This window comes from Lagopus leucura, unplaced genomic scaffold (assembly GCF_019238085.1).
Source record: "Lagopus leucura isolate 7727_CA_CO unplaced genomic scaffold, USGS_WTPT01 Super-Scaffold_100009, whole genome shotgun sequence".
Lineage (NCBI taxonomy): Eukaryota > Metazoa > Chordata > Aves > Galliformes > Phasianidae > Lagopus > Lagopus leucura.
The window spans coordinates 20337814-20354144 of NW_024962266.1; the positions used below are offsets into that span (position 1 = coordinate 20337814).

The 16331-nt window shown below is 53.1% G+C and overlaps 1 protein-coding gene across 1 annotated transcript; it reads left to right on the top strand.

Moving 5' to 3' along the window:
* Nucleotides 1-2674: 2674 nt before the first annotated feature.
* On the top strand, nucleotides 2675-14062 carry LOC122181592 (uncharacterized protein KIAA0754-like). Its single transcript, XM_042874153.1, has 5 exons — nucleotides 2675-2756; nucleotides 9690-10154; nucleotides 10597-10908; nucleotides 11037-11194; nucleotides 11905-14062. Exons 1-5 carry the CDS (start codon nucleotides 2690-2692, stop codon nucleotides 11947-11949), a joined length of 1047 nt encoding a protein of 348 aa, XP_042730087.1. The 5' UTR covers nucleotides 2675-2689; the 3' UTR covers nucleotides 11950-14062.
* The last annotated feature ends 2269 nt before the right edge of the window (nucleotides 14063-16331 follow it).

Here is a 16331-nt window from a genome sequence, read left to right on the forward strand (position 1 = left end):
AGTTCGGAGATTTCTGCTTCCCAAGGAGAAAGATGCTGTGATGTATCCACACAAGTTTTACTCCGCAGCAGCAGAGCAGGGGTTGCCCTCAGCAGGGATGGAATTAAAGCAGTGCCTAGAAAAGGGGATGGTCTTTATCCTCTTCTGGAGGATGAAGGCAGTGGATCAACTTCACAGCACTGCTGTAACAACAGGCATCCCAGAGATTGAGGCCATGAGGTACTTCATGTGAGGAAACCCCCCAAGGAAAAACACCCTCGTTAAACAGCACTGGTCAAACTCTGCTCCAGTTTACACCAGTGGAGTTCCTGAGTCATTTTGTGGAGCAGAGAGTAGGATCCCAGTGGGACTGCCTGGAATTTGTCTAACATCAACACTGTCCCTTTTCCAGCCCTGTCATAGGTGGACATTTCATAAGGTGCCGTGAGATCCTTGCAGGCTTTCAGTCATGCTCCAAACCCTTTAGGATCTCAACAAGCATTCCTGGGATGCTGTTCTCTCCTCAGCAGTCCCCTGGACACACTCAGCTCTCTCAATCCCATAATTTTTCCAGCTTCAGAGCGAGTGAAAGCCTGATGTTTATCATTCCTCTTCCCAAACAATTCACTATCCCTAGAGCTGTGCTCTCCAATTTACTTTTTTTGGACCCATTTTGCTTCCCTCTTCTTCCTTTGCTGGGTCATGGAGCAGCGCAGGGCCCTCGCAGAGGAAGATGAGTCAGGACAGATGCATGGGGAGACAGCGAGCTCCCAGCTTGAGGCCAGGCTCACTGCCTGCGTCACCGATATTAAAAATAGATGGATGCAGCTTTCTCTGCATTGAGGAGCAGCAAAGTTGTCCTATCTGGGGCTGCTGAGCCAATCTCCTTCTACCCGCCTGCAAGCCACCCAGCAGCACCCTCTGCTCCGACAAATACTCTTTCCTCAGCTCTGACTTGTGAGATTTAATTTGCCTTTGATATAACACAGTTTTAATGCTGCAGGCTTGGACAAGGAGGATGACTCACCTTGGCTTCTCCCTTCTGCTCCACTTAGCTCCCAGCCTGCTTTCTGCTGAGGATCCCTTCTGCCGATGACCAGCCCCATGCTGATCAACACCATTCATCCCAAAAACGTGGGTCTGCCCAGTAGCACGACACAGGAGCTGCCAAGCCCTGCAGGACCAGCAGTGCTCCATGGGGACACAATTCCAGCACCAAGCCTGTCCTCACAGGCCCTTTGCTGCCACTATATTCCACCCACTTTTCTATTACCTGCTTCTTCCTATTAAATTAGAACAATCAACATTGCCATTCCCTGCTGCTCCCTGTGCTGGCTGCCAGCCAGGAGCCACGGGATGGGAGCTAAATAAAGCACTGAGAGAAGCAGAAGTCGATGCTGCATTTCCCAAGTATGAAACTTTATTTCAGGAATTGTTCCCACTCCTCTGCTCTCTTCAGTGCTCAAATCTGTCTGGTCCATGTGCTGATCAGGTGTGCCCCATCTGCTCCCTTCTGCTGTGCACCACCCCAGGCACTATCACAGCCAGGCTGCTCTGCAGCTTCTCTCAGTGTACCAAAATGCTATAAAGACATGTAAAATAATTCCCCTTATGAACTGGAAAGCTTTCAAAGGCCTAGTTACTTCTTTAACGGGATGCCAGAAAACAGTACATCTTCTTTTGGTGGCAGTAAGTGGCCAGAAACAAATTTCTGAGGAAGAGAATGAGATCTTATGGGTACGGTCCCACAGCCACTGCTCCCTTCCACCTGACCCTGATGGGGGGCAGAGCTACCGAGACTCCCAAGCTGCAGGATGGTGCAAAAGGAGCAAGTGCTCAGTGCACAAAGTCCCCATTTCCACCTTCCTCCTCTGTGCCATGGGATGGAAGGGACCCAGCCCGAGGCGGGCTCAGCCACAACTCCCATAGGCAGAGGGTTGTACAGGAGGAGCCTCAAACCAAGAGTGGTGGGGGCAGGTTGGAGCTCACGGCAGCTGCACACAGGGCCCTGGGGCTGGAGAGGAAGCAGTGGGGCCGAGGGGATTGAACGGGGATTTTGGGGCCTTCCAGAGAATAGCACAGGCTGTAGGGGACTGGCCATGGGCAGTTTTGCAGTGGGGCTGCTTCTTCAGAAATGCCACCAGAGGAAGGAAGGGACAACCTGGTGGCCATCTGGGTTTGCTATCGGGCTGGGATTTCCTTCACCCAGCAAATATCTGGGGAAAGGCCTTCACAGTGCCTGGAAGGGTCTGCCCAGAGCCCAGAAGGGACACAAGGCCAGGGGTGCCTCCGGGAGCCCGAGCACCCTGAATGCCCAGAGTAGGGATACGGGAGCACCCCGCTCCCAGCCTTGCCCACAGCTGAGGGCATCCCAAAGCAGCGCAGGGCTACAGCGCGATGCCACTTTGCGTCACCTCCATCCCTCCGTGGGGTGGAAGCGTAGTTCTGGGTGCGCCAGAAGCGACGCGGGACCGGCTCGGGAGATGCTGACGGACCGCGGCGGGGGTACCAGGACCGGGGATGCTCGGGGCAGGGAAGGACCGCACCGTGGGTGCCGGAGGCCGAGCGGGGACCGGACGGGCCGGGGGCGCTGGGAGTGGCGGCGGCTCCCGCCCCGCGCGTCCGTGCCCGGGGCCGCCCCCACGTGCCGCCCGCCCCGCCCCAGTCCCGCCCCGGTGCCGCCGGCGGAGGCAGCGCGGATCGGCCCAGCATGGAGGGGACGCGGCGCGCCCTGCTCCGCCTCGCCGCCGCCTGCTGCCTGCTCTGCGCCCTGCCAGGTACCGCGATGAGCCGGGAGGGGTGGGAGATCCCGCCGCTTTCGCGGCACCGGAGCTGGAGCAGCTCTTTAACCGCAGATGGGAACCGCGGGCCCCGAAAGTTGGGCAGAGCACCGCGCGCTGCGGGGATGCTGCGGGACAAAGCGGCGGGACAAAGCGGCAGCCCCGCGTCCCGGCGGCCGCTCCCGGGCCGGAGCTCCGCGGCTCCACGTGGGCCCGTGCCGGCGGCCACGCGGTGGGAGCGCGCCCCGAGCTGGGGGTGGGGGGCACCGCCGGCGGTCCCGGTAAGCGGGGCAGCGACAAAGCGTGGGGCTCGGCGGGAAGCGGGCGTGCTCCTCTTCTCGGCTGCCGGGAAAACAAGAAACAGAATAAAGCAAAGAGCTCCCAGCCAGCTCCCCTGGGGAACGGGGGGAGGGGGTCACAGCACGGCGAGGGCAGCGCTGGGGGCGAAGGCGTGAACCCAACTTTGTCTCTGGCAACCATCCGTGGGGCTGTGGCACGAACCCTTCGGTGCTGCCCGCGGGGCTGTGGCTCTGAGCCCCGGATGGCGTTTAGCGTGGGGCTAGGGTTGAGCGCGGGGAAGTGGCCCCAGACCCACCTGTTATGTGGGGAAGGCACATAACAGAAGGCTCCTGGCTGCCGGCAATGCGGCTGCAGTGCGTGGCTGCGGGGTTCCCAGCAGCTGAGAGCCGTTCTGCCCCACGCTCACCCCATCTCACGGCTCCGAGCACGTCGGGGTACCCAGGGAGCTGCCTTCAGGGGGCTCCTGAGAGCCCCTGGCTGCCGTATCCCAGACGCAGGGATTTGGCCGAACTAAATTTGTGCTCCACTCCTCCTGTGTTGCCTCGTGCTCAGTGCCCCAGTCCCGGCATCCCTTTGTGGCCCCAGGAAATGGCACCCATACAGTTTGGCTCTCACAGCTCTTGGATCCGCTACCTCACCCCAGACCCAGTTGAGAGAGAAAAGATTTTGTGAAATAGGCGGCACGGGAGAGCTGCCACCAATAAAGAAAAGCCACATGGTGAAACACCAGAGAACCCCACCAGCTCAGCAGAGGTGGAAGGGGTCCCCCAGCACCTGGCCCCAAAGCCAAAACTGCCTGGAACTGCGCTCATCCCAGCACCACAGATGTGTTTCTGCCCTGCACCTGGTGCTGGTCCTCATTGGCCCTGCTCCATGTTTGCTGCGGGGCCAAACACCACTGCATCCCCCGCACTCTGCCCGCCCCAGCTCTCAATGTAGCCTTTCTTCACTGCCTACGGAAATCCACTTCCTCCAGCACCATCAGTCTTAAAAATAAAATCCCAGGGTAATCTTGGGCTGGGTGCTGCACTGCCTCCCCTCTCCTCTACTGAGCAAGCAGAGGAGACAGCTCAGGGTAGGGAGCAACATCAGCATATGAACCCCATCTGCATGCCCACAGATCTAACAGTGAGTTTACCACTTTTTACTAGAGGGAGGGAAGTAGGCAGCCCCAGCCTGGCTGGCTCCAGCTCCCAGCACTGAGCCACAGCTTGGTCCTCAACCTGAGGTGGTGCCCCCCACCTCCACCAGGACACCAACAGTGCAGGGCTGCAGCACTCACCTCCCCTGGCCACGTTCCTCCATGCCATGGGGAGAGAGGCAGAGCACAAAAGACAGACACAGTTGGTACCCATGGACAGGAAGGTCCTGGAGCAGGGCAGGATTCCTGGTGCCTAGGTTCCCCCAGCTCACGCCACACTGCCTGGGTTCCCTGCTGACATGGGGCTGCTGTTAAGGCAACTGGCTAATTAATTTTCTCCTAATGACATGAGTGCTTCCTCCCCTGCAGCTGTGGCTCCTGTGGTAATCATGGCCGGGGCTGGCTGATTCCAGATCTCCTCCTGCTGTGGTGGTTACTGGGGTTACACACAGACCTGGACGAGGCTCTGAGGATGTGTGCCCCCAAATGTCCAGGCAGTCTCTGGGCAGAGGTGTCTTCATCACAGCTCAGTCCTCTACCGAGGCACAAAGTGAACAGCATGGGAGCATTGGCACCTCCCTGCCAGGCAGGCTGAGGAAGTGGTAGTGGCCATGCAGACAGCCCAGGCTGCCCTGTCTGGGGAACCTGGGGTAAGCCCCCCTTTCTGAATGGGGGAGCAGAGGAGGAGCTCCATGCAGACCTGTAGCATGGCTTCATGCCTTTCTCCCCATCCTGGCACGGTGCGTGCACCCCTGGGCTGCTGGGTTCCGCAGATGGCTGCTACCCCACATCCCAACACCTCCCAGCACCACCACCCGCCCCAGGTGTGTCTGTGCTGTTCTTTGGCTTCTCTTGGCATGAAGAGCCCATGCTTGGCATTCACAGCACTGTTTCCAGGGCTGCTCCTTTCTGCTCACAACTCCCTCTCTGCCACCCATCCCAAACGCAGCTCTACCAAATAAGATGGTGGCACTGACATTTTCCTGCCCCCCCTTCCCCTCCCCCCGTTCCGGGGGCTCACACCTGAGGCCCGGCATCTGCACCACCCTGGGGAGGTGTCCCGCTGCCTGCCTGGGCAGGTTGGGTGCTGGGCTGTCCTTTGCCAGCGCTGCACTCGCTCAGCACCCCGTATCTAATCGGAGCCCCGTCCCGTGCTCAGCTCGAGGCCTCCTGCCCCGCTGTGCTGGAAGGAGCTCCTGGGTCAGGAGACCTTTCTATTCCTGTATCTTACCACAGCCCTTTGCAGCGTGCCTGGCCTGGCTGGTTCCCAGAGCCGTGCTGGGCACTTGACACCTATGCTTCAACTCCCCTGGTTCACTGCTCATACCTGGACCTCTAGCAGCAGATAGAGCCTGTTCAGCCCCTGTCTGCCAGAATGGGCATGGAGACAATCCTGGCATCAGCCCTGGTAGGGAAAGCGCTGCAGCCTGCCGCAAACACAACCTTGTGGCATCCCACCTCCATTGAGGTCTCACAAGGTATCGACCAGGGACGAGGATCCCAAAGCAGTTGGGAGTTTGCGTTATGGTGTCCCTGTCGCCCTACCTGAAAGGTAGACCTGCGCCTCTGCTGCTCAGGCCCTATAATTCTGGTCTCTGAGTTACAGTGTAAAGGTCAGGGCTGGCTACTGTCTGATCAGCAGCTATTCCAGCTCTGCTTCTCAATGAAATGGAGAGCCTTGGGTTTAAATCCCACTGTCTGGCTTTGTTTGCATTTATACTTTAGCTCTCTTTCCTTGAAGAGGTTTTTTTAATTACCCTTGGTTGGTAACCATCAAAATATAATAACTGGCAACAAAAGATAATTTCTACACCTAATGGGGTACTTTGCTAAGGAAGAGGATGTAATTGCTGAGATGCGAGGTTACTTTTTAATCATTGCATTAATTTTGCATTTTGCTGTATTGTTTGTGAGTTGTTACACTTCAATGGGAACTGAATTCAGTGCACAAAAATAGCACTTGGGGAGGTGCAGCTGGATGTGCTCTGTGCAGGCAGCTGGTTGCAGGGAGTGCAGGCGGTGATGTCCCGTGTGGGAGCCATTGCAGGCATCAGAGATCCCTGATCCTACAGCACCTTGCAAAATTGTGGGTGGATCCTTTCCCTTCTTTGTGCTCAGCTCTTCTGGGGGGCCCTGTGAGCCTCTTGCAGCAGTGGCTGCAGGCTGCACCCCACGCTCTGCTCTCTTCCAGCCCTTAGCCAGGCTGCCACTGCCTTCCCTTTTAGAGCATGTGGCTCTAGTGCCTCTCACCCTAGGCTTACTACAAAAGGGACTTTGGAAATGGTGGTGAATTGGGGTCAGATTTGTGTTGGCTCCTGGGGAGCCACTGTTTCTGGCTGAGATATGAAGGAGGGTGCAGAGGACACTGTACATCCACATACAGACCTTCCATAGCCCCTTGCTTGGCCCCAGCCCTGCAGCCTGGGCAGGGAGAACACAGCAGGAACAGCCCTGTCTCCTGCAGAGCTGGCTTCCTTCACTCTGGCATATTTATACCACGTCTGCTCCAGAGCTGGTGGGAGCACAGGCTGATGTGTGGGGGTCCATCAGCAATGCCTGGAGCCTCCCCTGCCCCACAAGTGGGAGCGTATCCTTCTCTCATCCAATGCAGGGGCTTCTCAGACAGCCGCATCCCTTCTTTCCAAAGGCTGCTGACTTCCTTCCCCTCCTGTTTCCCAGACAGAGGTCACTGCAGTCAGAGATGTCTGCTGGGAGCCGCACACCCTCCTGCCCTGCCCCGGCGTGCTCTGAGATCCTTGCTTCCCAGCAAGTTGGCAGCTGGCCTGGCTCCTTCACTCGCACCATGGCTGTTGCTGCTTTGTTATGATCCAAGGGTGACCACTGTTGTGCCTTGGAAGGTGAAACATCCTCTCTGAGTCCTTTCCTTCCTTTCTTACCTGAGGCAGAGGGGCCTGGTTCCCTCCTGTTTGCAGGAGATGGAGAGGATGATGCCTCAGGCAGTGCAGCCACAGCCTCCCTGGCACCTGGTGCAGGAAGCAGAGCTGCTCCAGGAGGATGCCAGAGTGACGAGCTCCGACCTGCACCTCTGCAAGTAGCTGATAAGTAGCTGAAGTCATTCATTGCTCAGCGATGGAGCAGCAGCATCTGGGCTGGAGGGCGTGATTTTCAGAGCTGCTGGGTACCAAAGAAACAGGGCCGGCTTCTGCCCCGCTGCTTTGCAGGGCTTGCACCAAACTGGGTGGGTGTGGGCTGCAGCTGGTGCCCACTGTCACTACAAAATGGTGGGAATCAAAGCAGCAGCAGAACGCATCTCAATGCGAACTGTGGAGAGGCATTTTTATTTTAAAGCTGAAGGAAAACCCATTGGTGCTTGTGCTCTTTAGCATCCAGAGCTGACACCAGAGCACATAAAGGTGCTTCCCTGGTGCTCCACAAGGCCGGGCTGGTGGCTTTGGGTGTGCCCTCACTCCTGGGAGGGGGCACGCAGTGACGGTGATCTTTTGTCTGTCTGCCTCAGAGCGATCGGGGTTTACTCACTGTCCTTCATCTCTTTGTCCATCCTGTGTGTCTTGTCTCTTTCTCCATATTCTCACCATCACCTCCTAATGGCTGGAGGTTTTGTGTGAGCTCGGCCTCATTGCCGGCTCTCCTCTGTTTCCTGAGCTGGGATGGTGGGCTCAGTGACACGCTAATCAGGTGCCATCTACTGCAGTGCTCAAGGCACTTTAGTGAGTTCCCGTGCCCAACCTGTCCATACTTGCCAGTTTTAACATCTCTACCAGTGCTAGTGGAGTTAGGGGAGCTGCTTCTTTCCACAAACCTCCCTGCCCCACAGCACCTCCTGGCAGGGATGCTAGCTCCTCTGCAGGGCTCACTCTGTTTCCCTCTGGTTTTCTGTTCCTAGCCAAAAAAAAGTGGCACAAGGATTTCAGTGCTGTTCAGCCCTTCGTGCCACACATCTTCTCCCAAATCTTCTCCCTGCGCTACCCCAGTTACAGCTTACCAGCCCATGGGAGGCAGCCCCAGCACAGGCCAGCTATTCAGAGCAGCACATCAGCAGGCTTGCTGCTGGCTGGGCACCTGGCCACCGCCTTTCCTGTTTATCCTGCAACAACAGCGTGGCTCTGTGTGCGTTGCTGCATAGGGGCAGGTAGCGGCATATTTACGGAGCACCCACCTCTGCCCAGCTCAGATCCTGGGCACTGCCCAGCATGGGCTCTGGAGCTGTGGGGTTGGCAGCACATTGCATGGCACGTCCTGGCCACAGCCAGCCAGGTCCTGGACACATTGAAGGGAGAAGTGCTAAACTTTTGGTCTTTAAGGGCTGAGCTGCTTGTGCTCTCATGGGACTGGGGCCCTGGGATAGGGAATCACGCCTCTGTCACTCAGCTCCGGGGTTTGGAATCCTGCAGCTGGTTGGGGTACTGCAAAGGGCTCTGGAGAGAGATGTATTGTGTCTTTTTTTAGGCCTTAGTAAGTGCTGGAGCTGGAGAAGAGCTCTGATAAGTGTGTCCATTCCAAAACTGCTGAGTTTTTCATCAAAGCCTTTGTACCAGAGTGAGCTGCTTTGCCGATGGGTGAATGTTTCTTGGCTAAGGCACTCACCTCGGGTGCTTCTCCACTATGGACAGAACGGGCACAAAGATTGATTTTCTTCAGTACTTTTATTTTCTTCTGTGGTTAGCTGTCATGTCTCTGTGGTGTAGATAGAAACTTGGGATACATATAGCAAAAATATTGACCATGCCATGTTTCCAAATGCTTGTGAGAGTCCAACCTGGTGTGGCAACATTTCTCTGTTTGTTTTTCTGTTTACACCCTACAAAAACCCAAATGGGATCCATGTCTGTCAATTGGCAGTGTGAGGGCTTTGCAGCTTCCCTCCTGTGTGCTGTCACACTGCTGAGTGCATCCGAGGAGGGGGACCTGCTCACAGCCCTGCCTGCTCCAGTGGGAGGCGGAGTGGCTCTCCATTCCTCCAGTCACACTTGATGGTGATGATGTGCTCATAAATAGCTCATGAAGGCAGCTGCCAAAGTATACCACCAGCTTCTGTACAGCTCGGCTCACATTAGTTACAATTCCTCTGGCCAGGGCAGATAATGATTTAGCTTAGGTGGTACGGGGAAATTATTTTCTCAGAGGATGGTGAGGCCCTGGCACAGCTGCCCAGAGAGCTGTGGGTGCCCCATCCCTGAAGGTGCCAGAGGCCAGGTTGGATGGGGCCTGGGCAGCCTGAGCTGGTGGGAGAACCCAGCCCATGGTAGGGGTTGGGTCTGAGGTGGCTTTAAGGTCCCTTCCAACCCAACCATGCTGTGGTTCTATGATAGAGAAGGAGGAGGCTCCCCATAGCAGGTCCCTGCCAAGATAGCAGAGAAGTTATTTGAACTTTTCCCCCAGGTGTGAACTTGTGCTGGGCTTGGAGTCAGCAGGCTGGGTAGATTCAGCTCCTGGCCTGTCTTGCTGTTTCAGCTCCCAGTGTGGGATTTCTGAAACATTTCTCAGCACTTCAAAACTCTCTTCTGTAGGAGAGGGACAGAAGACAACAGAGACTGCGGTGCTGTCACCTCTTCTTAACACCGTGCCAACCTCTCATCAGCTCAGGGAAGCCTCTGACCTCAGCCCAGACACTACTGCTGTTCCAGAGACAAGTTTGGAGATAAACGTGACTGCTGCAGCACTCAATGCCACTGGAGTTCACTCTACAGAGGTGGAGGATGTCTTCATCTCTGCCACCCCTGTGGTTGGCACCAAGACAGAGAGACTGCAGGCTTCCACGGCTGCCAGCCCCATAGGCATCACAGTCATACAACGTGAGCACCACAACATGAGCTTGTCAGCTAACAGCACTGAAATCCCCTCCCCTGCCTCAACAGTGAGTACTCTGGAAAAAAACCCGTCTTACCACGAAGTCACAGAGCCCTTCAGTGCAACTGAAGAAATGGATGATGCCAGCAGTGCCACCCCAACACCTCCTCCGAACAGCGTGCCCGGTGAGGTTCTGCCTTTCCTGACTGCACAACCTGGGGTCTTCAGGTGCTGAATGGCTCTGCACCCACAAACTCTTGTGGGAACCAGAGATGGGGGGAAGTAGAAATATCCCTTTCAGTGGGACTGAGCTGCAGAGGTGCTCTTAGTTCAGCATCCTCCCTGCAAATCCCGTTAGTCGTGGCATTAATTCTGTTGCCTGCTTGCTTAGACGTTGATTCATATGTGCAGGCCACATATGAAAAATAAGTGGGCTTTTTAGCACCTACAGTGTCTCAGCTGTGCCTGTGCTATAGTACTCTTGCTAGCCAAAGCGTTGTCAGTAAGCTGCTATTCTTATAGTCCCCCAACGTCTTCTTTACAACTTTGCTTCCATCTTATCCAATCCTACAGCACAATGCACTTGCACTTTATCCTTTTAAATAATTGTTTGTCCCTATTCTGCAGCAACAATCAACAGATCTCAGCTGGAGCCGACTGATGGGCAGACCACCATGCCCACAGCAGCAAGAGCTGAAACCAGGCCAGGAACGAGCCCTGCAGTGGCCACAGAGGTGGAGCCCTCTGCTCCCATTTCCACTGTAGGGAGCACATCCCCTGCCAGCACCTCCAGTACTGTTATGATGAGACTTCCTGTGACCAGCTCTCCTGCTGCCAGCACAGCCACCATCCCAACCAGCACATCTCCAGTGGGGCAGCAATTGGAGCCCATGCATGAGAAAGCTTCTGTGTTGGATGTTGGTGATGATGAAAATCCAGGTAAATGCTCTGCACTTGTCCGTGCTCTCGCAAAACACTGCGAAGGGTTGGGGGTACCTCAAATTGCCTCTTAGTTGTACTGAGCAGAACAACTGTGAAGACTGTCACCTGGCCCCATTCCTTTGCAGAGCTCCCGAGTTCTCCTGCAGTGAGGGCTGACCCCTTGGTAATCGCAGTGATCTCTGTCTTCGTTGTCATGGTGGGCATCCTGGGCTTGGTGGGCTTCCTGAGATACCGCCAGCACAACAGCCGCATGGAGTTCCGACGCCTGCAGGACCTGCCCATGGTGAGCGATGCCTCAGCACTGCCTTGCTCCTGGTTTTCAGCTGCCTGGCAATTCTCTTTCTACTGAATTGGCCATGTTTGGGGTATTTGTAGAAGAAGGATGCCAGTCACAAATCCTGCTCCCTCTTAGGTCTCTCTCCATCCATCCAGGGTTTGCATTGAGATGGCAAGTCTCATGGATGGCCACTGAAGCTCTCTGCCTTCCCCTCATTCTGCAAGGGACACTAAGAGGTTAAAGAGAGAGAAAGAGGGGAGTGCCATCCAAATTTTCCCTCAAACACCACCTTGCTAATCTGTTCTCTTGGATTCCAATGTATTTGCTTTGTGACTGTGACAAAGCAAATTTAATGCTCTGTTCCAGGGGAGGTTGTCTGTCTGTCTGTCTGCATTTGACCCTTCGGTGATATAAAAAGATACGAAGGGCGCAGAGGTGGGGAGGCAGCAACCTGCAGAGGTGCACTGATGCCCTCCTGCAACTAACTGCAAGCATGTGGATGTTGTCACAACCTGAGTGGTGTTCTCCACAGCCACGCATGCAACTCTTCTCTCCAAAACACACAGCAGGACAGGAGAGCGAGTGTCCAAAGATGCACTGCAAAGGAGTGATGTTGATGGTTGGGCAAATGGTCACGCTGTGACAGAGGGGATGGTGAGGCTGGGGCTGTACATTATTCAGGCGTCCCATTAAAACATACTCTTTTCTGCTTCTAGGATGACATGATGGAGGACACCCCCCTCTCACTCTACAGCTACTAGGCAGCCAGGCTGCCTCTGCTTGGTGGGCTGAACTTCCCAGAGGAGAAAGCCTTGAGGCCTTGGTCCCAGACAATCTGCTGACAAATGAGGGGGCTCTGACTTGCACACAACTGAAAGATTGTTTTCAGACGGCTTTTGGTTTTTAGATATTTTAAATAGTTCAGTTTTGAAATTTTTATGCTGGAAATCAGAGCCCAGGTCTGGCTAATTCCTCCGGGCTCTTCTAGAAAAGATATCCCAAAGAGGTGCCTCCTCCTTTTAGCATGGTGATCAGTTAGCAAAGACAACCCTTACCATCGTGTTCTGCATGGAGCTCTTCTGTCCATCTTGACAGCTGCTGCTTTCAGAGGGGATGGACGAGTGAGCCATGCAAAAGCTGTTACACTGGTGGAGTCAGCACAGGAGACTGCTGTTTGCTGAGGGAGCCAAGGATGTGGAGATTTGTTCTCTTACACTCCCTCTTGTTCTCTTGGTTGGTTTTTTTTTTAAGTTCTGTTTTTTTTTTCCCTTGCACTTTTTTGTTGTTATTGTTTCTGTTTCAGCTTTAGTCCTGGGCTTGGCACTGCCTATCCTGAAACACCTCCCGGGATGATAACAGACTGCCCTGCTTCCTTCCTACATGTACACCTTTCCTCGTTAAGGGAAAACAGTTATGTGACTACTCAAGAAGTACTGCTTAGAAATTGCTGGAAGGACACTGGCGTGATTTTAGCTCAACAGGGCTTGTCGGAACTCACTCAATTGCCAACCAGACACACTAACTTAGTCTCACCACAATTAGAAAACTGGGTTTGCCATACTTGCTGCTTTCAGTGTAAGCTATTGCCCAGGCTTTAAAAATGCTTTAGTCCACATTTCTGTCGGGATTTACACATCTTTCTTCAGATACCTCCCATTTTGCTGCTGGGATCTGGTTTCTGAAAGCTGTTATATAAAACTAATACTGCACTGTCCCTCCTCCCAGCACAAGGTCAAAGCTCCTTTGTAACGCTGGCCTTTGAGCCAGTTAGTGTCCTGTTCTGAGGACAGAACCTGGTTGTAGTGCCTTCCTCCCTTCCCTTTCTAGGTGTTAGGCTGATTAGATTCTGCACTTTTGCCTCAAAATATCACTGGTGTAAACTGCAAGGCTTTAAGGTCCTGCAAGGAAACCCACAGACCAGATCCTCTTAGTGCAAGTCTGAGGGTTTTCAGGTGCCCTTCCTTCAGACAGACCGGTCAGTGCGTGGCATGGAAGTCTTCATGTCATGAATACTGGCTCCTGTTTTCTAATTCACGTTTGATTGCGGGTAAAGAGAGGCATGTGCCTTCTCAAGAGCACTGGGTTTCTGACTCAGTTGCTCCCACAGGACACAGCAAGGGCTAGAAATTACATACAGTTACCTCCCACACTGCTCCTAGAAGCCTCTGTTTCTCCTTTTTCAGTAGCAGTGCTCACAGAGCCCACAGACAATGCATAATAAGACTCACTACCAAAAGTATCTCTCTTTTTTCCAGTGCTGTTACTATTCTTTTTAGCGGGGAAAGGGGAAATTCCCCTTGAAATGATTTACAAAGCCCAAAGATGGAGCAGAAGTGGTCAAATGGATGAACCAAGTAAGGCAGCAGTTCCTCCTTGCGAAGGGCTGACAAGTGGCTGCCATGCAGTTCGGGTTCAGCTGTTGGCTTTGGCCTTGCGTCTGTTTATTGTAAGGGTGCCCAGTACAAGAGGGAAGGACGGTTGGTTCTCTCCTCCTATTGCATGAAAACTGAAGGGCAATTGTCACAACTCCAAAGCTTTTGTATCAAGCATTGTCTGCACAGAGCAATCTCCTTAGCTACAGGCTTGTTCCCCTGCCGCAGGGCAGGGTGCTGCTGGTTTTTTGGCACAAAGGGAGGCAAGTTCATGGTGGAAAAAAAAAACTCCATCCTGGCTGGAACTGGTGTAGGCTGGCAGAGCTTGAAAACCATCTCTGGACCAAACAAAAAGGGCAGGGGCTGGCTGTTCTGGGTTCCCATTTGCTGTCCAGGGGAAAGGGGTGAGGGAGGAAACTCGCCCGACACCAAAGTGCAACTCTCTTTGTAAGATATGTTAATAGTGGATTTTTTTTTCCGCAATAAAGTTACAAATTCCAAAGGTGTGCTCCACATCCTCATATTTTGCTATGGTTGAATTAGATGAAATCTGTCTTAGAGAGCCACATTAATCTAATGTACCTTCAGACTCTCCTTTGTTTCCAACTGAAGCTGTCTTTATTGCCATCTGTTGTCAACTGTAACCCTCTATTTACACAAATGTCCTCAGAGCCGGTCTAATCCAAGCCTAGGTAGCATTAGCACTGGTTGGACTAGATGGTCTTAGTGGTCTTTCCAACTTTACCAACCTTAACGATTCTGTGATCTGCCTTGCTTCTTTCTATAGTACAAACTGACAAGCAAATTGAAATGAATACAGATTTACAGCTGAGGTGAGGCTGCCAGGTTTGGAGATGGACCACAGACTGGTTCCATGGGCTTCTTCTCTCTGCCCTTCTCTCCTTCCCTCCCCTGGTTCGTGGTTGGAAGAGTGGATAACAGCCCTGTTCTTACCACCCCTTAGAGCAGAGTGCAAGTGCTGCATTGACTCGAAGCAGGAGTGCAGCAGCAAGGCAGGGAGGCACAGCAGTACACTGTGGTAATGAAGGCTATGAAATGATGCACAACCTGGGGAGCTTTCAGCCCATGGCCAAGCAACATTCTCCTTGTGTTTCAGGGAGAACAGAAAATGCCTACTGCCTAATCCAAATACCGAGGAAGGAAGCAGGAGGCTGCATGCCTCCATGTTATTTATATTCAATTTCCATAACTAAATTCAGTAAAAATGCAGATTTCTCATGGGGGAAGAGAGATGAGTTTTAATAAGTGTGCCTACTGAACCCCTGCCGGAGATGTTCCCATCCAACTGCTGCTCTGCTTTGCTGCAGAATGAGATCTTCAGTCCTCCCTTCCACTCCCCACAAAGCCAAAAGAAATCACATTGTTCCTGATCATGAAACAGCCAAATATGTGGTCCTGCTCATTTGTCACCAAGCAGTAAGCAAAGCTGGAAGACCATGACTACTAACGTAAGAGTTCCTGTCAATATTAGGCTTCCTAAACTGTGGGGTTTTTTTGTTTTATTGGTAATTCTCCAGAACTCTGTAAGATGATCAAAGTCTTCAAACTTCCCCATACAACCATATTTGAATGGTTATACTTCCATGCACAAATGCTGTTTCCTCACAGATCTGAGAAAACCAACTCTTCCCCAAAGCACAGCTTGAGGACAGTGTCAGAATGCAGAGCAGCAGCAGCAGCCAGAATGGGACATTTCTATTGTGGCTGGGGATACACAGCTTGCAAACTACATCCTCTGCCACAGCAGATCTAACATTAATAAGCTTTTGTAAGCAATCATTAACACAAGGGAAACATAGGATGCCAGACAGTGTCAAACTTGACAGATATGTGCGTTTTGAAGACAAAGTGATCAATGCACTGATCTGCAGGCAGCCTGCACAGCCTTCTGCGTGCTTATTCTTACTTCCTGCCTAATAAATACACTTGAAAGACATCCTTAGCCCAGGTCTGCTCCTCATGCACCAGCAGTTCAACAATGGTTAGCCTCAGTTCATCTGCAATAATTTTTCTTTTGAAAGACCCATCAGCCAAATAACTCCCTGAACCACAAAACCAGCATGATCTTGATCAGACGAGCAGTGGTCACAGCTGCAAGAAAATAAGCGTGTTTCTGTTCCTACTGTTCAGTTCCTTCTCTGTTTACAGGTAGGCCCAATCCCCCACCCACAGTTCAAATAAAGAAAGAGCACAGTAAGTTACCACAGGTATCCTCCCAACCATAAAACAGGTCTCCCTGTGATGAACTGCCCAGAATTAATACATCCCTGCAGCAGAAGCCTTTTGCTAAGGCTCTTTGAACTATAATGGAACATCTGTTGACAATCTCCCGCAGGGGAACTTCTCCCCTCCCCTGTTTTAATCCTCTCTCCTTCAGAAGTACTTCTGCTCTGAAATTAGACACACCAGTTGCCACAGATTGACATGGAAAGGCATGGAAAGGTTTTCTTCAAACTGGTCTTTCCTGGGAGCTGCAGGAAGGACGACGAGCAGTCACAGCCCTCTTTGGGATACTCCTACAAACTGCTGCTATGTCTGAATTGCAGAATTCTAGGCTCTGCTTGGAACAAGGCAAGGCTCCTGGTTTGTGGAGCATGCCTTTCAGCTGGGCTTGGGGATTCATTTGATTCTGACTCGGAAGAGTTTTACCAGGGACAACTGCGAATGCTGGCTGTGCCTTCTGGTCTTACGTGGGGACACGGGGAACAAGCCACTGGCCTCATTGCTTCCATTTCCTCATTGATAACCTT

Excerpts from the sequence above, each read along its gene's own strand:
- LOC122181592 (XM_042874153.1), top strand. The coding sequence starts at position 2,690 with ATGGAGGGGACGCGGCGCGCCCTGCTCCGCCTCGCCGCCGCCTGCTGC. Across the intron at positions 2,757-9,689 it reads CCTGCTCTGCGCCCTGCCAG|GAGAGGGACAGAAGACAACA; the intron begins GTACCGCGATGA and ends TCTCTTCTGTAG. Across the intron at positions 10,155-10,596 it reads TCCTCCGAACAGCGTGCCCG|CAACAATCAACAGATCTCAG; the intron begins GTGAGGTTCTGC and ends CCTATTCTGCAG.